This window comes from Wolffia australiana, chromosome 8 (genome assembly GCF_029677425.1).
Source record: "Wolffia australiana isolate 7733 chromosome 8, ASM2967742v1".
NCBI classification, from domain to species: Eukaryota; Viridiplantae; Streptophyta; class Magnoliopsida; order Alismatales; family Araceae; genus Wolffia; species Wolffia australiana.
The window spans coordinates 5,381,136-5,402,728 of record NC_135842.1 but is presented as its reverse complement, the minus strand read 5'-3'; the positions used below and the strand labels follow the sequence as shown (position 1 = coordinate 5,402,728).

At 46.5% G+C, this 21,593-nt stretch overlaps 1 protein-coding gene across 3 annotated transcripts in view; it reads left to right on the top strand.

The window, feature by feature from the left end:
* LOC144706498 (Signal peptidase subunit) overlaps positions 1 to 21,593 on the top strand; it is a 35,948-nt gene that overhangs the window by 9,276 nt on the left and 5,079 nt on the right. For all 3 annotated transcript variants that reach the window (XM_078579480.1, XM_078579481.1, XM_078579479.1), the window contains exon 3: positions 7,832 to 7,894. In XM_078579480.1, coding sequence (XP_078435606.1) covers positions 7,832 to 7,894 — 63 coding nt within the window. The remainder of the gene's footprint in view (positions 1 to 7,831; positions 7,895 to 21,593) is intronic.

Sequence of the window (21,593 nt, the reverse complement as noted above, 5' to 3'; positions counted from 1 at the left end):
ACACGTGGGATTTTACTTAGAGTATTTTTCAAATAAAATGTATGCTCCCATGTGGGCCACTTATAGGACGTGGCCCACTCACAATGGAGAAAGAGAGAAGAGAGAGAGAGAGAGAGAGAGAGAGAGAGAGAGAGAGAGAGAGAGAGAGAGAGAGAGAGAGAGAGAGAGAGAGAGAGAGAGAGAGAGAGAGAGAGAGAGAGAGAGAGAGAGAGAGAGAGAGAGAGAGAGAGAGAGAGAGAGAGAGAGAGAGAGAGAGAGAGCTCCATGCAGCCTCAGTTCAACACGTTCCTCTCATTCACAGTGTTGGTGAATGAAGACAGGAGGGAGGGTGGATATGGTAGGTTAAGCAGGGATCCACCTGGCACTCCTAAAATTCGTCCTAATAGTGTATGCATTAGCCACATATAGAATCATAGTATGCACAAAGGGCTTCCTGAGGGTTTTTAGACTACAAGCTTCCCAACATGCATCCTGCTTCTGTGATGTGCTGACAACACCACCTTTTTAATGGAAGGCTCTGTGGAGGAAGCTAGAAACCTCTCCACTGAATAAAATCATCCTTCGTCGCTTTGGCCTATCATAGGAGGAAGAGATACAATGCTTTGGGTTTCTGGGGTGCCCATTGGGATGTTACCTATGTGCTATTTGGGGTTATCACTGATAAGAGGAAGACTATTTGAGATTTCTTCACTATCAAGAGGGTAAATTTTGTGGAAAGAAGAAATATATGTATATTATTTTTCACAACAACAAATACTACACAATGTTCCCCCCTTTTTGGAGACTGCCAATCTACCGTTGGAGGTATATGACCGTTGGACTCAATGGTCATATTCCTCTCTGCTCGGGCCCATTTATAAAACATGGGCCCGGTAATACATGGGTTATTTGGGCCTTATGATCTAACACCCCCCCTCAAGTTGGGTATAGATGTTGATCATGCCCAACTTGGACAATAAGACTTGGAAATGCGGGCCAGGGATCCCCTTGGTGAAGATATCAGCAACCTGCTCCAGAGAAGGAATGTAATGGGGTATAATGAAGCCCTCATCAATACTTTGTTTAATATAATGTCGTGCCACCCTTGCATGCTTCGTCCTTTCGTGTTGAACTGGGTTTTTTGCCATAGCAATTGCTGATTTGCTATCAGAGTACAGAGTCATTCCTTTGTCTGAAAAAACCTTCAAATCCTGCAAGATACCCTTAAGCCACATCCCTTCACATACTCCCTTCTTCAGTGCTCGGAGTTCAGCTTCTGCGCTTGATAAAGAGACCTCCTTCTGCTTCTTACTACGCCATGTGACAAGATTCCCTCCTATGAAACTGCAGTAACCAGATGTAGACCGGCTGTCTTCAAATGATCCTGCGTAGTCAGAATCCGTGTAGAGGACCACACTCGGCTCACTTCCTCTGTTAAAAAGTAGACCAAGTCCAATTGACCCTTTCAGGTAAGCTAGGATGCGATCTGCTGCATGTTGATGTGATTCCCGAGGATCATTCATGAATTGACTGAGAGAGTTGACTGCGAAAGCAATATCCGGCCGTGTGTGGTTGAGATAAAGTAGCTTACCAATGAGACGTTGAAATGAAGTCTTGTTTACTGGTGTGTCTTTTTCATTCTGTTCAGCTTTTAACTTAACATTATTATCCACTGGTGTAGCTGCTGGTCGACAATCCAACTTCCCGGTTTCCTTTAACAAATCAAGGATATACTTGTGCTGAGAAAGTACCATCCCTGCCCGAGAATAGGCCACTTCAATTCCCAGGAAATACGTCATTAAACCTAGTGCCTTTATGTCAAAGGAAAGTGAAAGGTGTTTCTCCAGATTCTGAATTTCAGTGTGGTCATCTCCAGTGATGATGATGTCGTCCACATACACAATTAAAATTGCAATCTTCCCATCCTTGCCATGCTTTATAAACAATGTGTGATCTCCCTCACTTTGGAAGAACCCCACTGCTAACATTACTGTTGAAAACCTTCCAAACCACGCTCTTGGCGATTGTTTCAGGCCATATAAGGACTTCTTGAGGTGACATACGTCCCCTGAATTTTGACTCAAACAATATCCAGGGGGAGTTGCCATATACACTTCTTCTTTCAATTCTCCATGTAAGAAGGCATTTTTCACATCATATTGATAGAGCTTCCAATTAGATAGTGCGGCGAGCGCTATTAAAACCCGAACTGTGTTTAGCTTTGCAACTGGAGCAAATGTTTCGTTGTAGTCGATGCCGTAGGACTGTGTATATCCTCGTGCCACCAAGCGAGCTTTGTGCCTGGCCACTGACCCATCTGAGTGATATTTTACAGTGAATACCCATCGACTTCCCACTAGTTTCTTTCCGGGTGGGAGTGGGCCCATCTCCCAAGTACCGTTTCTCTTTAGTGCTGCCATTTCTTCTTCCATAGCTGTCTTCCATTCTGCGGATGACATTGCTTCTGTCACATTCTTCGGAATAGATACTGTCATTAGGGCTTGAACCACCTGATTATACTCTGGAGAGAGCCGGGAGTAAGATAGATAATTGTTAACTGGATAGCGTTTAGTCTTCGTGCAGTTACGAATTCCCTTGCTTATGGCAATGGACCAACCATCGTTTCCTGAGTCTTCTCCTCCTGCCGGCATGATTGTTGTACTTGAATCGTCGCATGGTCTATGAGGCTCCTCCTCCTCCTCAGGAGGACTTGGAGGAGTACTTATAGCCATGTCCTTATCATAGGTTTCTGATGCCGAGGAGAGGCTTTGCTGCATACTATCCTGTTCTTGCTCTGAAGATTCTAAATACTCTTCTGATCGTTCTACAGGAGCATGAAACATTCGGATTTCGTCGAACTTCACGTCTGCAGTAATGAAGATCTTCCTGGAGCTTGGATGATAGCACTTATAACCTTTCTGTGTTGAAGAATATCCCAGAAACACACATCTTAGGGCTCGAGGGTCTAACTTTCCTGCATGATGAACTTGAACATATACAACACAGCCAAACACCTTGGCTGGGAGGTTAGTTCTTAAAGATAAACGTGGAAATTCAGCAGATAAAAGATCAATAGGAGCATGATAATTTAATGTTTTTGAGGCTGTCCTATTTATAAGATGAGTAGCTGTTGCGACTGCTTCAGCCCAATAGTTCTTGGGACAATTCCCTTGAAATAAAAGAGCCCTGGCTGAAGACATTATATGGCCAATTTTTCTTTCAGCAAGTCCGTTTTGCTGAGGGGTATTCACACATGAGGATTGGTGAAATATCCCCTCTTCTTCCATGTAATCAGTTACTTTTCCACAAAAAAATTCTGTTGCATTATCTGATCTAAATATTCGTACTTTCTTTCCAAATTGTGTATTAATCATCTCACAAAATTTGATGATAACAGATGGAACTTCAGTCTTAGATTTCAGTAGATACACCCATGTATACCTAGAGAAATCATCTACAAATAAGATAAACCATTTGTGATGGGATAGTCCCAATGTGGAGCAAGGTCCCCACACATCACTATGGATACAATCAAATGCCGATTGAGTTCTGTGATCTGAAACTGGAAAAGAAGATCGTTTGTGTTTCGCAAATTGACAACTTTCACAATGCAAATTATCAAAAATAATCCCTTTAAACAAATTGGGATGGGAATGTTTCAAAATGTGGAATGAGGGGTGTCATAGTCTCCTTTGCAGAAGATTGATCCGTTCTTCACTCTGGGCAGTATAAGTGGCTTTCTGCTTTTCTTCCTCCTCCAATCCATCTAGCAGGAGAAGACCTCCCCTCCTCTTAACAGATGAAATCTTCCGTCCGGTTTCCTTAAGACATAGGAAACAAGAATCTGAGTCTAAGATAAATCGCCATCCAGTATCATTTACTAACTGAATTAAGGACAATAAATTTGCTTTCAATTCAGGTACATGCAAAACATCTTTTAGTAATTTCCCTTTGATTTCAATTGATCCTCTTCCTGCCACTTCTAATATTCCACCATTAGCAGTAAAAACTCTGAGATTATTAGTTTCTAGTTCATAATTTTTAAATAGCATTTTGTGGGGTGACATATGGTCTTTCGCCCCAGAATCCAATATCCAAGAGACAGTAGTAGTTGTATTATTTGTAACTGTAGTGAAACTAAATTTCTTACCTGACTGTACGAGTGAAGTAGAGCCAAACTTCTGAAGAATCTTGTTCACTTCTGACTGAATAAGTTTCTGAATTTCACCTCCGTCTTCCCCTTTCTTTGCAGCAGATAATTCCTCTCCTTCACTTGCTACATAGGCTTTCTTATGCTGCCCTGGATTCCACGTCCCTTTCCTGATCTGCTCTTCCTTCCAGGCTAACTTTCTGCAGTCCCTTTTTAGGTGGCCTGGTTTCCTGCAATAGCCACAAGTAAGTTCTGAGGAATTACCTTCCTGCGGAGTGGACTTCTGGTGCTGAGTAGAAGATGTGGCTGCATTATTTATATTGTGCCTTGGTTCCCCTTTCTTGGCCAAGTGGGCCACTGAGACAGGAGTAGACACCTCTCCATCCTTAGAGTTAAGCTTCTTCCGCCGCTCTGCCCCTTGCAATTCAGGGATAGCCTCTGCTAAGGTGGGGAACCTCTCTGTGTAGCAACTGACTTCTAAGATTCTCAAATTCAATTCAATCCCATCAAAAGGTGAGGGTTCTGAACTTGGTTTCTCTGAGATAAGATGGTGAGTTTTTGTCGGTAGGCCAGAGAAGGTCCAGCTCCTCCATATGGCCTTTAATTTTGCAGAGTAGGAAGAAATTGATAGATTTCCTGTTTCAATGCTTTCTCTTGTTCTCGAAGGTCATAGACACGGTAATCGCTGTGGGTTTCCGCACATGATTTCTGAATTTCTTGCCATAAGTCTCGTACACAATCAATAAGTAGATAGTCGTCTGCCTGATCTGGTTCCATATTTTTGATCATCCAATTGGTGATAAAAGCTTCTTCAGATTCCCAAATTACTTTTTCAAGTTTGGGAGTGTCTTCCGAAGGAGCATCTTCTGTTAGGTGATTCCCCAGATAGATAGCCTTAAGGGATCTCTGGACCAATGTTATCCACTTCTGCCCATTGATTCCATTATATTTGATATCCAGGTCTGGTAGAAATAACCTTGGCTGAGCAGGTGTTTCAGCCGTTTTGACAATAGCTGAGGGGGTGATCTCGGAATCCCTCTCAGCCATCCTGGACTTTCCCATCTGAAGATAAGTAGACGGGGCACCAAGACACAGAATACTCCTTAACCAGGAGCTGATAATTTGACGGAGCAAGTCTTCACTGGAGAAGAGCTTCCCCGGAGAGTGAACACACCGTTTGATCAGATACTGTCGCCGTGTGCAGATTCAAAGAGGAAAGAACCCAAACAAAGGCCAACTCCTCTCTTCTTCTGCACCAGTCGAAGCTGTTCTAGCGAGTTTTTCTGAGACGCGTGGATCGCGAATCAAGAAAAAAACTCCGGAAGTAAATTGTGACAGCTCGCGAAATCAAGATATCGCGAAATCCCAATGTCTGGAATCACCGATATCGTCAAAAATCTTCAATTTCTGGTCGAATGTCGAGAAACGTCGCCAAAGCAGAAATCGTCGCCGAATACTGCAAGATGACGTCCCCGAATCTGCAAGCAGATGCCGCTGAGATCGTCGCCGAAGGGCGCCGAAATCGTCGCCGAAAAATGCCGAAATCGTCGCCGAAGCAAGAGTCGTCGCAGAAATCATCGCTGGAAGACTCCGCCGAATTTGTAAACAGATGCCGCCGAGATCGTCGCCGAAGGGCGCCGAAATCGTCGCCGAATCAGGAGTCGTTGCAGGACGATGCCACCAACAAATGCTAGAGGAGCTCGTCGCCGAATCGAGAAGAAAAATAGAAACTATTTCAAAGAAGAAACTTGTCGTCTTTGGTGTACCTTTGATCGCTGCTCTGATACCATGAGATTTCTTCACTATCAAGAGGGTAAATTTTGTGGAAAGAAGAAATATATGTATATTATTTTTCACAACAACAAATACTACACAATGTTCCCCCCTTTTTGGAGACTGCCAATCGACCGTTGGAGGTATATGACCGTTGGACTCAACGGTCATATTCCTCTCTGCTCGGGCCCATTTATAAAACATGGGCCCGGTAATACATGGGTTATTTGGGCCTTATGATCTAACACTATTGAGTAACAATTGGACCTCAGTGATTGAGGTGGATAGGAAACTAGAGGCCTGGTAGAGCGTGCTGTCGAGAGGGGGCTGGTTGTTACTGCTGCATTTGGTGCACTTGCCATTTTGTAACTAAATTCCCAGAGGGAATTAGGAGGCACCTTGAGGCCACAAGGAAACTTTTCTGGAAAGGACCTGAGGCAGGGAATAGCAGAGGATCTACTAGGGACAAGACAGTGGTGCTACAGCACATGTCTCAGGCAACTGGTGGAGTGAGAGGGGCTGGGGGTGCTACACCTACAAGACATAAAGAAGGCATTTCTGGAACAATGGGCAGGCAAGATTATGGGGCTGGATGAAGATAGTGTCACGAGGCTTTGAGAGACAGTCATGGTACAAAGATGAACTGGGAGTGGCACTTGACCTCAATTAGAGGGGCATTCCCCATATGGCAAGGCATAAGGCAGATCTTTTCCAAGTCCAGATGTTCTTTGAAGCCAGACTAGTGGACAGATTGCTATTTCGATGCTGGCTGGATGACTAGTCATTCAGAGCTAGGTTACGAGAGCTCCCATGCCTCTTTCATCTGGCAACGAACCACAATGCATCAGTTAGGGAATGTTGGGATGACCCATGGAACCCGATTTCGGAGGGCATCCTTTCAGATCATAAGGTGGAAGAACTGCTAAGGATACAATCAACTTTGTTACAGTTTCTGCTTTTGAATGGGGTATGGAATGGCTAGGGGTGGAATGGCACAGTTTTCTTGGTTTGAGAAGCGCATAGAGATGCAAGAAGGCCCAACAGAAGAAGAATCTATCTTTCTAACCTGTCGGTTTTGGATGCAGAAGGTCTCCTTGAAAGTGAGGATTTTTGGATGGTACTGTTAAGGAGACAAATTATGACCTGAGCCCTCTAGACGTGCATGTTCCCAGTTACATTGGCAGTGTCCCATGTGCACATAGGGAGCCGAAAATTGTTCTCATATTTTCTTCAAGTGCTTGTTTAACCAGGCGATCAGGAGGCCGCTGAAGCTCACAGGGGTTGATGTGGCTTCTATGAAGCCTGCTGGGGTTCAATTGGGAGAGGCACGTGCATGCGACATATGTAATGGGGAAGGGTCCTTGCGGTATTATAGGCGATATGGCTGCATCACAATGAGGTTGTTTTTAAGGAAGTGTTGTACCAATGGACAGTGTCCTACATGATGTGGAGAGCTTCATTTCATCAGTTTTGGAGGGATGGATAATTGGAGACAGGACCATTTTGGTTGGTCGTGTATTACAGGTTCATATATATTATTATAGTCGAGTGGATCACCATTCTTGGGCGATTTTCCCTCTTTCTTATATTAGTAATGTAGAGAGTATGCAGGTATCCTTTAAGTGTAATGACGCAAAAAAGTTATTGGTCATGTAAAATGTGTTGGAAGCAGCTATTATTGTTCCACTGTTACTGTGCACCTCTTGGTGCAAGACTCTTCAGTTAAAGATTTTCATGAGTAGGACCGGGCCTTATTATATGCACTATTTATTTTCTTCATTTTTGCTGCCGTATTTCCTTTTTAAAAAAAAATCTGGAATCTGAGTTTTTTTAGTTGCGTTTGTCCCTCATCTTTTATCTTATTTTGGATATTAACCCAAATTTGCATGGCACTCACGATTTCACAGCTTTATTTTGCATTTCATTTAGGTGAGCTTGATGATGAATATAACTGCCGACCTTCAGACAGTTTTTACATGGAACACGAAGCAGGTACACCAAATGATGATCCTCAGTTAGACATTTTTTTCTTACTAGCTCATCATCTTCTTCTTCTCAATGCATGGAAATGGATTCTGCGGTTGAAATATCCTGTGCTTTGTTTCGTTAAGTTTACATGATGGTCTTATCTTGTTATTGTATGTCCACTTGGAGAAAATACCGACCTTTCCATAAATAAAATTTTCTTTTATGTAATTGTTTCTTTGATTTTTCTGTGAAAAGGATCTAGTTTTATGGTCCTTCAACATCGAGCAGAGGCAAGAAGATTTTTTTTTTTGAAATTTAAAGGGGTGAATACCCGATGAATCGATGAACCCCCCATTAGGACCTTAAAATTCCTTCATCATCTATTAGAATCCTTCCCTCTCAGCCAATCGGCCGCTGGAGCCATGTTGCTTTTAAACCCTACACTTCATGTATGGCTCCATCTGTAGAAGCCATTCTTCCCTTGAACAACACCTCATTCTGATGGAACCAGATGGCCCACAATACTGTCAATGCTTGTCCACCTTTATTTCCTCTGCCTATGCAATTCTGGACTGAATCCCAGAAAATCTCTTCAGATGTCACCTCCAACCTTGATAATACCTGGTTGGCCCAAATCATGCAAGCAAATGAGCACTCAAAAAAGAGATGATTGCAGTCTTCTTCTCCATTAGAGCATAGCAGGCATTGTGACATTATGTCCGGATATAGCCTTTTGTAAAAAAACTCTTGTCATTTGTCTTCTTCGTGCTAGCAACTAGCTGAAGATCCTCACTTTCATCGGAGCTGTTTGTCGTTGAATGAATCTGCATGCTTGGATTAGTGACCTATGTTCCTCTCAGCCCTCCCAGATCATTGCATAGGCCGTTTCGACTGAGAAAGGGCCATTTGTCCATACCCAACCATCTTGCTCTCCGTCATTTGGTTTTAATTGGATTAGGGATTGTTGCATATCCATGAGTTCAGATACCCGCTAATCAGATAAGGCACCCTGTATGATCGGTGTCCACACTCCATTGCAACAGTCCCAAACATGGGCATTTTGATTCTGGGCGAGCGCATACAAACAAGGGAAAGTCTCACTCAAGATGCCTTGAGTTGACCATGCATCCCTCCAATATTGAAATGTTGCCTGGCGCCTAACTTGGCAGAAAAAAATGTTTGTCCTTGTGGAAAGATCCATCTAAGCCCTTGCCAGAATAGCAAGGCCCCATGATACAGATCTGTCTTTCTTTCCTAATTCAGTCAACTGCCATAGATGTCCCACAATAATTTGATGACAAGATCATTCTGTGGATTCATAATTCTCTCTACCCAATTCATACTCTGCATGTGCAGGACCCCTAGACCTCCCAATTTGGTGGGACGACATACTTTGTCCCAAGCCACCATCGCAAGTCCCTTACTTTGTTCTGGCCCAGAACCTCTCCATAGAAAGCATCTCATGATGCCTTCTAATCTCTTCTCGACTCCTACTGGCATATTGAATACTGAGAGGTAGAATATCGGAATGGACGAGAGCAACAACCAGTTGTCACTGTTACATCCCTCGCGTACTCAAAGATCCTTGAAGAACTTGTAACAATGTCTTGAAGTGCAACAAGGAGAGTGACAAGAGAAGGAGATAGAGAAGGAAAATAGAGAGGAGACGAGGGAGGTCCGGTGGAATGGACGATGCCGACAAGTAGGCGGGATGGACAACGCCTGATCTCCGGGTGGTCCAAGCTCCGTCGCAGGTCTGGACGTTTGCGAAGGAGATCGGTTAGGAGAGAAGGGGGATTAAGACGAGAAGCGTGCAAGCACTATGAGGATAGCCATCTTCTCTTTGAGGATAGCCGGCTTAAGTAGCCTGGCTATTGGGCCCGTCTTGGGCCGGGGCCGACACTCGTACATGCGATGATGGATCGCATCAGTCACCCCTCTAGTCGTCTTTCCACCTTCTCAATGACTAGTTGCCAATCTGCTCTTTTCATCCTCCCCTTTGTTAGTGGTGACCCAAATGCCTCATTGGGAGATTCCCAATCAGTGTTCTCAGTATCTCTGCGCACTGTTTCTCCTCTTTTGGAGATAGGCCATTGCACAAAAAGATTGATTTGCTCTGGTTAATTTGTAGGCGCAAAAAATCTGCGAATAGATCAATTGTGATAGATAGATTTTTCACTTCCCTCGCTGAATCTTCTATGAAGATGGTGGTGTCATCAGCATATTGGAGCAATGGAATCCCATTTTTGTGGTTGGACATTTGATAGCCTCGCGAAAATCCCTGTGAGCATGCTTGATCGCTACAGACTGTGAGTGCATCTGCTGCCAGGACAAACAATATGGTGCCAGTGGGCATCCTTGTCACACCCTTCTTTGTGGCTGAATTTGACCTCTTTTTGGTCGTCCATTTATCAGCACCGTGCAGGAGTCTGTTGTGATGCACCTCTTCACCCAGCTGATGCATTCCTTAGGGAACCCTCTTCTTTTCATTGAGGCCCACAAAAAATCCCTGTCTTATGAATCGTAAGCCTTGGCAAAGTTGACCTTCCTCATGAACCCTCTAGTACCCTTCCTCTTCCATGTTGTTAGTATTTCTCCCGCAATGACTACACAGTCAACCAAGAGTCTACCTGGAATGAAAGCTGACTGAGCAGGTCCAACAAGCTCTCCTATCTTGGCCCTCAACCTATTTGCCAGCACCTTTGCAGTAATGAGATAGATAGAGTTTGATAGTGATATGGGTCTAAAATCTTCAATTCTATTCGCCCCGTGACATTTCGGCAAGAGGAACAAATATGATCTATTGATCTTGATGATTTGGCCTATCTACCTTGTGGCGAGGGCGAGAGAGAGAGAGATGATTAGGTAGACAGGAAGAAGCATGATTGGAAGGAGAAAAGGTAATTTTTATTACACAAAGTAGGTATTTATACAAGTAGACTAATGACTAGTTTAACCGTCTCTAACGGCTAGTTTTACTAGCTGTCATAAGCCCGATTTAAATCGGGTAATGGGCCCCACACTAATTAGCCCGTAGAAAGATACATCTTATATCTCACACTCCCCCTCAAGTACAGGAATATATACTAGTCATTCCAAACTTGGACACCAGATATTGCATATTCTTAATTGGAAACCCTTTTGTGAAGATGTCGGCACACTGCTCCTCAGAGCTGACGTGTTCTGTCTTGAGAATTCCTTGCTCCAGATGATCTTGGATGTAAAATCTATCAATGTTCACATGCTTCATTCGATCATGATAAACTGGGTCATGAGCAATGCTGATGGTGGACTTGTTGGTGCAGCGGATAATAATTGGTCTTGAATACGTAATCTTCAAGTCATCAAGTAGGCTTTTGATCCAAATTGCTTCATCGATTCCCTTTGAAATTGCTCTGAACTCAGCTTCAGTACTTGACTTTGAAACTACACTCTGTTTTTTACTTCTCCATGTTACTAGGTTTCCCCAAGGAATGTGCAATATCCAGTAGTAGACCTGAAATCAAGACGAGACCCAGAAAAATCAGAATCGGTGTATAGAATAAGGTCTAACTTACCTGTCCTTTTGTATGTGATGCCCAGTCCTGGGGTTCCCTTCAAGTACCTGAGAATTCTGTTAACTGTCTGAAAATGAGAATTTCTAGGTGAATGCATAAACTGACTAAGTACATTTACCGCATAACATATGTCCCGTGGAGTATGTGAGAGATATAATAATTTTCCACAACACTTCGGTAAGAACTAATGTCTACCTTAGGGTCGTTCTCACTAATGGTTAATTTGTGGTTGACTTCAATGGGAGTTTCACTTACATGACAATTCATATGTTTAGTTTCATTTAGGATATCTAGAATATATTTCTGTTGTGTCATTAGTACCCCTTTACTTGATCTTGCAAATTCTATGCCTAAGAAATATTTTAGAGGTCCTAATTGTTTAACTCTAAAGTCTTTGTCTAAATGATTTTCAAGATTCTTGATTTCTCCAAGATTGTTACCAGTAATGATAATGTCATCCACATACACTAATAAAATTGTAATCATTCTTTCAGTTTGGAGTTTAAAAAACATAGTATGTTCACCATTACTTTGATTGTAGCCAAGACTTTTCATAGCTTGGGCAAATTTTCCAAACCATGCTCTGGGTGACTGTTTCAAACCATACAGAGCCTTGCGAAGTCGGCATACCTTACCCTGACTTAGTTGGTCTTCATATCCAGGGAGAATATCCATGTAGATTTCTTCCTTCAGATCCCCATTAAGAAAAGCATTTTTAATATCATACTGATTTAGTGGCCAATCCAAGTTCACTGCCAAGGAAATACGATTTCTAATAGTATTAATCTTTGCGACTGGAGCAAAGGTTTCTTGATAGTCAATTCCATATGTTTGAGTATACCCTCTGCCTACCAGGCATGCCTTATACCTGTCTAGACTACCATCAGACTTACACTTTATCGTGTACACCCATCTACAGCCTACTGATTTTTTGTCTTTTGGTCGATCAACTATCGCCCATGTATTATTCTGTAGTAGGGCCCTCATTTCCTCATCCATAGCTTCCTTCCATCTAATGTTCTTCATAGCCTCAATTGGAGATTTTGGTATTTGAATGTCTTGTATTGTGGTGATAAATACTTTATATTCAGGTGAGACGTGTTTAAAATTCAAGTAATTTACCATTGAATATGGTACAGATTTCACACAGGCTCGTTTTCCCTTTCTTAGGGCAATTGGCCAGTCTGTCCCAACATTATCCTGTTCCATTTTTCAGTAAGCTTGTCTTCTCCTCCCCCTTCATTCAAATCCACAAATTCTGTTGATTTTTCCTTTTTCTTCCTCTGATAATATTTCGGGTATGGGGTCAATTGGTGTATCCCTTCCAATTTTCCTGTCGTGACTCCTATTTCAGTTGGTTGACTCAGATCTGTAGATTCTGTTTCATGTGTAGTTTCTGGTTCATGTGCAGCTTCATCTGGCTCAGTAAGAGAAGTATCAAATCCATTTTTCGGTAATCTAAATTCTACACATGACTCTTGGTTGGTATCCGTACTTGGTGTGGTGTTACTTCACCTGTGAGTTACTGAGTTACGTCTTTATGGGCCTCAGTACCGCGCGGCTTACAGTAAAAGGATTTCTCATCCAATAAAAACGCACTTCAAACCTTTTGTAGGTAACTTGTTCTGTTTATGTGTATGATTGTATACGTAGCCAATAGATCCAAATATTCTAACAGGTAATCCAGTCTTCAACCACACGTTGGTATAGTACATTTCCACTTGTTCAAGAGACTTTTGAAATATAGGAATGAAGTCGATTTATCAAGTGAGTAGCTGTCATGATTGCAAATCCCCGTAGGTTTGGTGGGACATTTCCTTGGATTAGTAGGGTTCTTCCCTTGTCTACTATATCTCCAAGTTTCCTTTCAGCTACTCCATTTTGTTGTGGGGTATAAGGACAGGAAGTTTCATGTCTTATGCCTTCAGTAGTAACTAATTCTAGAAGTTCATTGTTCAGAAAATCTTTGGCATTGTCTGTTCTAAGTCCCTCACCAAATTGTCTTTTAATCAATGCACATAATCCCTTTATATTCTGGGTTACTTCATGTTTGTGTTTCTGAAGAAACACTCAGCTATATCTGCTATAGTCATCTACACATACTAGGAAATACTTGAATCCTGGTTTTTTTTAGAAGAAAATAGGGCAGACCACCCGAAACCGGTGGCCCACCTGATACTATGAAAAGAACAAAGTCATGTACACATCATTTACAGTTATGACCGCACATCCTGCTTTTCCTCCCAAAAGGATTTTAGTGCCTCAACATCAAATATGGCACTCTCGACTGAAGCCTTTCCTCCCTTGAACACCACTTCGTTTCGGTCCAACCATTGCGAGAATTCTCCCCCACTCCATTCTGCTCCGGTGTCCACCCGTCGTGACTGATGCCCAAAAATCGTCATCTCAGGAGATATTCACCCCTGAAATCTGTTGCGAGGCCCATACTCCTTGAGTGAGGTGACATGTGAAGAAAAGGTGTGAGCAGTCTTCCTGGACCCCAGCGCACAAGGGGCAGTCGACAGGCTCTGCTGGTGCCCACTTCCGCCGATAGACCCGGGTGGCGAGTTTCTGTCTCCTCAGCAACCAGCCAAAAATTCTCACTTTGAGAGGAGTCTTTAGTTTCAGCATTATGTGACATGCCTGCCTGACTTCTGGGTCATCTCTCGCCACCCTCGAATCTTCAAGTATGCATCCTTCACCGAGAAAGGTGGCCCCCGCCATACACATCCGTCTCGAAAATCTGCTGAAAGACTGAGCGGTAGGAGGATCTCCTGCAATCCCAACAACGCCTCAAACCGAAGATCTGATTATGTCTCAGTGAGGGTTGGGACCCAAGCCCCGTCCCAACATTCGCTGACCGTGGCTGTTAGTGTGGACTTATTATTATTATCACTCTCTCTCTCCTACTTACTCTCCTAGGGTATAAATACCCTCCATGTAACCCTTTGGGTCCCAATGTCATTCTGTTAGTCTTCCTTCATCGATCATCCTTCTTCTCCTCTCCCTCAACCCTTCTAGGGTTTCACATGGTATCAGAGCCCTTGGGCATCTGATACTAGGGTTTGACATCGCCCTAGTTCCGGCAGAACTCCGGTGAACCAAGGATCTGTTCGATCCTGCAGGAAGGGGAAACCCTAACTGCAATTTTGATCGATTGCTGGTTCTCCGACGAAGCTTTCTGCCGACGACCGCCAGCCGCTGCACAACCAGTCCGCGGACCCGCTGCACGAGCAACAGCCCGCAGACCAGCCGCGCGCGCAGCCAGCACGCGGACTAGTCGCACGAGCAGCCAGCCCGCACGCCAGCCGCCGCGCAAACAGCCCGCGGACCAGCCGCCCGCGCAGCCAGCCCGCGGACCTGCTGCACGAACAGCCGGCCTGCACGCCAGCCGCCGAGCAGCCAGCCTGCGGCCCCGCCGCCCGCACAGCCAGCTCGCCGCCCAGCCGCACGAGCAGCCAGCCCGCACGCCAGCCGTCCGAGCAGCCAGCCGCGGACCAGCCGCCTGCGCAGCCAGCCCACGGACTAGCCGCCCGAGCAGCCAGCCCGCGCCAGCCGCCGAGCAGCCAGCCTGCAGACCAGCCGCCCGCACAGCCAGCCCGCGGACCAGCCGCCCAACCAGCCCGCCTCCGGGCCCGCCGCCGACCAGCCAGCCCGCGGACCCGCCGCCTGCGCAGCCAGCCCACGGACCAGCCGCACGAGCAGCCAGCCCGCATGCCAGCCACCGAGCAGCTAGCCCGCGGACCAGCCGCTCGCGCAGCCCGCACGCGGCGCAGCCGCCTGAGCAGCCAGCCCGCACGCCAGCCGCCAAGCAGCTAGCCTGCAGACCAGCCGCCCGCGCCGCCAGCACGCGGACCAGCCGCACGAGCAGCCAGTCCGCACTCCAGCCACTGAGCAGCCAACTCTGTCATGGCAGACGCGGACGACACTCCTCCCGTCTCCGGCAACTCCACCACGGAGGGGCCGCGAGTACCCCCGTCGCCAACGACGTCGACGACTGATTTTTCGGACGTTGACTTTCAGCGGGAGCCGCTGTCTCACAAAGTGGTTCATCCACTTCCGATGGTCCCGGAGTCGACACTCCTCCGCGGCCCGAACATCCTCTCCTGGCGCCGTTTCATCGAAACAACTCTCAAGGCCCGCCAACTGTTTAAACACTGCATTGCCGCACCGCTCACGCCGACCCATCCGAACTTCGCTGCCTGGGAAGCCGAAGAGAACTTCATCATGGGCTGGCTGTACATTCACACCCTCGCTCCCGAATTCCGTGACCGGTTCCTGCATCGGACTACTGTGAAGGGATTTTGGGACCAGGCCGCCGCCTATTGTGGTCGTGATGGCGACAACTGGCGTCTCTTCAGCCTCGTTCAGCGCGCCAACAGCCTCCGTCAAGGACAATTGTCCATTTCGGACTACGCATTGGCCCACAAGAAGCTGTGAGAAGAGGTCGACTATTACCTGCCGACTGACGACCCGACCTGCGTGTCCTATCAAAACACACTTCGTCTCCGGCTCCTGGGATTCCTGAACGGCCTCAACAAGGAATACGATGACATTCGTCGTCGAGCACACCACCGACGCGAAGGCCTCCCGTCGATTGATGATCTCGTCAAGGAACTCCAGGAGGAGGAGAGCCACTTCCAGCTGCAGGGTTCCTCTGCCGAGCCTTCTCCTGATTCGACGGCTCTTCTCACTCGGCAGTCTACTTCCTCCTCCGCCTCTACTTCCGACCCGCCGGCCTCTGCAGTGGTGTGCAACTACTGCAACAAGCCCGGTCACAGCAGTCGTTTCTGCCGGCGTCGCAAGCTAGTTCAAGAGAAGAAGAAGGCAGCCGACTCGAAGGCGATGGTCGCCGCCACCTCGTCCGCTCCTGCCAGCAGTACCTCCCCGTCTCCCATGGATCAGCTTCAGGCCGACATGGCTCTTCTTCGGGAACAGCTGGCCGCTATGCAGTCCCAGTCCTCCGCTCACTTTGGTGGTTTCGGTGCGTTCTCCTCTCCGGTGTCTGATCAGTGGTACTGTGGTCATACGGCACTTCACTCACCTATCGTCTCGGATACAACCTGGGTACTTGATTCGGGGGCTACCGACCACATGACCCCGTTCAATGACCGGTTTGTATCCTACGAGAGGCACAGTGGGCGTCGTACAGTTCTCACGGCCAGTGGCGGGCGTCTTCGCGTGGCTGGTATCGGGGAAGTCTATGTAGATGGCCTCGGTGTTGTCCGCAACGTCCTTCATGTCCCCGACCTGCGAGCTATCCTCATGTCACCACAGCGTCTGGTTGATGATGTCTTCTGTTCGTTCCATCTCCAACCTGACGGCATGTTCCTTTCTGACAAGGGGGGGCGGACTACAGCCATTAGACGGGAGAACGGGCTGCTGCTGTTGGATGATGGGGGTCGCTCGCAGTGCTTCTTGGTACTTCATGGCCTCCGTCCGGTTGATGAGCAGCGTCGTGCCCGACTTCACTTGGCCCAACCAGCGCCTGGGCCATCCTCCCTTTTCTACTTTGAAGCGACTCTTTCCTTCGTTGTGTACTGGACTAGATCTTCAGACAGTGGTTTGCGAAGCTTGTCAGTTGGCCAAGCATCGCCGGTCTACGTTTTCTCCATCTACGTCCCACACCTCGACGCCGTTGTTTCGCGTTCATAGTGATGTTTGGGGACCGGCCCCGCAGGCGAGTCTGAAAGGCCATCGATATTTTCTGATCCTTGTTGACGAGGCTACCCGCTACACATGGACGTATCTGTTGGCTGCGAAGTCTGAAGTTTCGGCCTCGGTCCGGCATTTCTGCACCTTGGTCCAGACCCAGTTTGGACGCGGCATCCAGCGCTTCCGGTCGGACAACGCCCGTGACTTCATCAATGCCGATCTCACCTCCTTCTTTGCCGAACGGGGAATTCTTCACGTATCCTCGTGCGTGGCGACACCGGAGCAGAACGGCATGGCCGAACGTCGCATCGGCTATGTCACCTCGACGGCCAGAACTCTATTGGTGAACTCTCACGTGCCATGGCCATATTGGGGCGATGCGGTGTTAACGGGTACCCAACTCGTCAACCGCATTCCCTCCGATGTCCTTGGGTTTCAGAGTCCCATTGATCGGCTGACCGCGGCATTTCCTGGTGTTCCTCTTCGGACCGGCCTCCTTCCTCGGGTCTTCGGCTGCACCGCCTATGTGCACGACACCTCCCCCACTCGCACGAAGCTCGGCGCTCGTGCCCTCCGGTGCGTGTTCGTGGGTTATGCCTCCCTCCAGAAAGGCTACCGGTGTTATCATCCGCCGTCTCGCAGGTATTTCATCTCGGCAAACGTCACCTTTGCCGAACATGAACCCTACTTCGGTGACACCTCTTCCCGCCTCCCGTTGGATGAGGTTCCTGTGGCTCCCCACTTGGAGCCCTTTCCCGTTGCGGAGCCCACTGCTCCCTCACCATCCACTCATGTTCCACCTCCACTTGACCTACCTCCGGCTCCAGTGGCGTCGTCTCATGAGGGGTCTTCGGAGCTCTCCTCCACTACCCCATTGCCCCTTGCGGCAGCCTTGCCACCTTCCTCCACCCCTTTGGCGGTTCTGCCACTACCGCCCGCATTGCCTCCACCCGTGTCTCCCTCTTTCCCCGGTGTGTCGTCATCCACACCTCTCGGGGAGACACCCTCCATCACTCCATCTGCGGCTTCTTCTCCTTCCCCTCCCGGTGAGCTCGCTCTCTCCCTCAACCCTTCTAGGGTTTCACAGTGGCAGTTGGGTTCCTTGTTAGAGCAAATACTCTGGGAAACTTCAACTTCAAGGGACCTTGTTTGGACCAGTTATAATGCCAGAACCGAAAGCCTTCCCCATCTCCCAGTTTGGCATCAAATAACTCACGGATGTGAGGGATGATTTGACGTAGGCTGCGCCAAAAAGGGGACTCCCTCCTACTTCTCACCCATCGCCTTTCCCAATGCTGCGCCAAAAAGGGGATTCCCAACCCATCGCCTTTCACAAGGGGCCGTGATATGGATATTGAAAACAAGACCCTCCGCTGGTGTCATAACTCGTTCGACCCATTTATCCAGCAATGCCAAATTCATGGATTCCAAGTGGAGAACCCCCAGCCCTCCTCGTTTCAGAGGTCTACAGACCACATCCCACGCTACTAGGGGTATCCCCATAGGATCCCCCTCTCCCCCAATACTTGAATCCTAGTATATCCTGCTGTGGAGAAGGTCCCCAAACATCACAATGGATTATTTGGAAAGGTTTAGTCGTGTAAGATTTACTCGGTGGATAGGTAGTCCGTTTAAATTTTCCTAACTGGAAAGCTTCACATATCAAATTTTCCACTAAAAAATTCTTGAATAGGTGAGGGTACATGTGTTTTAAGAGATGGAAAGATGGATGACCCATTCTTTGACGAATCTCCATGAGTGACTCCTTTGACATGGCAGTAGCTACCACTTTTGTTTGGCCTCCTCCTAGGGGTCCAGAATTTTGGCAGGGAAGGTAGTAGAGTCCTTGTTGGGCCTTAGCTAGTCCAATCCTCCACCCGAGTTCCTTATGACATAAATAAGCATCCATATTATCAAAAAGAACATCATATTCTTTTCTCTTAGCTAACTGTTGTACTGAGATTAAGTTTACAAAAAGTTTTGGAACATGTAATACATTTTGCAGTTCACCAATTGGATGTATATTCAAATTGCCTATTCCCACTACTGGAAGTAGTGTTCCATCAGCAGTTTGTACATGCTTACCAGGAGTGATTTTTTCATATGTTATGAAGGATTCTTTCCTAGATGACATATGATCCGTCGCTCCTGAATTTAGGATCCATGCAGTTGTTAAATCCTTAGTAAAAAAAGCTATTTTCGTTAAAAAATTATTGTTACCAGTATTGGCCATTGAGGTGGAGCCTACGATAGATCCAGAGTGTATGATCGTCTTCAAGTTATGAAGTTCCTCCATCACCTTCTGGGGATCCTGCATTGAGGGAAGAGTATTACCAGAGTTTTGCTCTCCTTGCTGTGCTAGATGTGCTCTTGCAATGTGAGGAGGCTTCCCGTGCAGCTTCCAGCATTTGTCTTTGGTATGCCCCCCTTTTTTGCAGTAATTACAAAAGATGTCTTCCTTGTTAGATTTTTCTTGATCACCCTTTTGCTGGATCTGTCCTCTTGTTATATAGGCTGTGCCTTCACTAGTTCCTTTGACAGAGTTTAAACGACTTTCTTCTTGCATAGCCTTGGACTCAGCCTCGTCGTATGTGGGTTCATCTTCACGATTGTAGAGCTGACTCCTGATCTGTTCAAACTCTGGTCTAAGCCCCTGAAGGAATTGACAGAGGTGATTAGTCGCCTCATGTGCTCTAGCCACTGGATGAATGGAGGGTGGACGACAATGATCCAGCTCATTGTGAATATCTCTCAGCTTATTGGAATAGGTAAGCACATCCATGTCTCCTTGCTTGAGAGTATAGGACTGGACGATGAGATTGATAATCTTTGTTTTGTCATTCTTCTTAGAATGATTTCAATGGACAGCTGCCCATAGAGCTTTAGATGTTGCATACGAAGTGTACCTTGTTAACTGCTCTGAAGAGAGAGAATCAAGCATCCATCCAAATACGAATTCCTCCTCCATGGTCCATTTCTGGTAATCTGGATGAGTTTCGCCTGGACAGTCTTCGGTCAAGTGATGTAGGAGCTTGCGGGGCTTCAAAGCAGCTTGGGTGGTTCTTTCCCAGAGAAGTAGATTGTTGCCATGGAAAATGTTGCACTTTGCAAGTACCGGGAGGTGTATCAGCCATCGATCAGGGACCATCAACTGGTGCCCAGATGATGCAGTCGACACAACAGCAGCCTGGAGCTTCATTGACTCGTCAGCCATATTGCCTTGTGATCGAGATCCTCTCGTGGGATGATCCTAGCTTCTGCAAGTCGAGATCCTCCCGTATGATGATCTGAACGTAGCAAATAAACTTGAAACAAAGTAACAATCATGCCTGTTCTGATACCATTACGATTTGGCCTATCTACTTTGTGGCGAGGGCGAGAGAGAGAGATGATTAGGTAGACAGAGGAAGAAGCAGGATTGAAAGGAGAAAAGGTAATTTTTATTACACAAAGTAGGAATTTATACAAGTAGACTAACGGCTAGATTAACCGTCTCTAACGGCAAGTTTTACTAGCTGTTATAAGCCCCACACTAATTAGCCCGTAGAAAGATACATCTTATATCTAACAGATCTTTTCCATATCCCCTCGTTCTTGTCTAAATTCTTTAAGCGTGGCCATCACATTTGGTCCAACCAAATTCCAGCACTCGCTATAAAAGAATACTGGGATGTCGTCTGGACTTGGAGCTCCCTCCCCATTCAACCCCTTGATTGCAGCCTTAACCTCATCTTCTGAAAACAGACGAATCAATTCCGCTTGATGTTCGGGGCTCACCATCTTTGCCCCCCTATCACACCACTTCCACCGGCTCCGCTCCCTTTTTTTGGCGAAGAATCGAAAGTGGTCTGCAATGTCCTGTCCCAGTGCCTGTGATCCAATGTGTTCTTGATGTCCCTCCTTTATTCTCATTGGTTGATTCGTATGTCTTCTGCCATTTGCCGCCAGGCAAAAGGATCTGGTATTCTCGTTGCTTGCTCCTAGCCATAATAGTCTTGAGCGTTGTCTCTAATCCATCTCTAATTTCTTGTCTTCCTCTACCACCACCCCCTGCCATTCTCTACGTTGTTGAGCCTCTTCTTCCTCTAGACCTCTGATGTCTTCGAGCTCATCCAGTTGCTTTACTCTGGTTAGAGCTTCATTCCTCTTCTTCCTCCTGATTTCCCAAACCCATTTTCTATACCCTATCAAATGTTGTCGTTGCCCTTTCAGTCTCTCAGCCATTGTATCTATATTCGACCCGGCTGTTTTGTGTACTCCATGCTAGAGGCAAGAAGATAAAACTGAGACCACTTTAATAAATTAAAGGAACAAGGTTAGCATCATAATGGAACTATTGACAACGTTTTTAATGCCACCTTAGAGGTCCTCTGCTCTCTTGAACTGAGGCTGAACCCTTGGCATCATCTCTCATTGTTTCAAAGTTTCTTTTCTTTTGAGAGTGGCTCCTACTCCGATTTGTTTGCAGACTTCTCGGGCCTACGCATAAATCATGACAAATCAGCATTTGT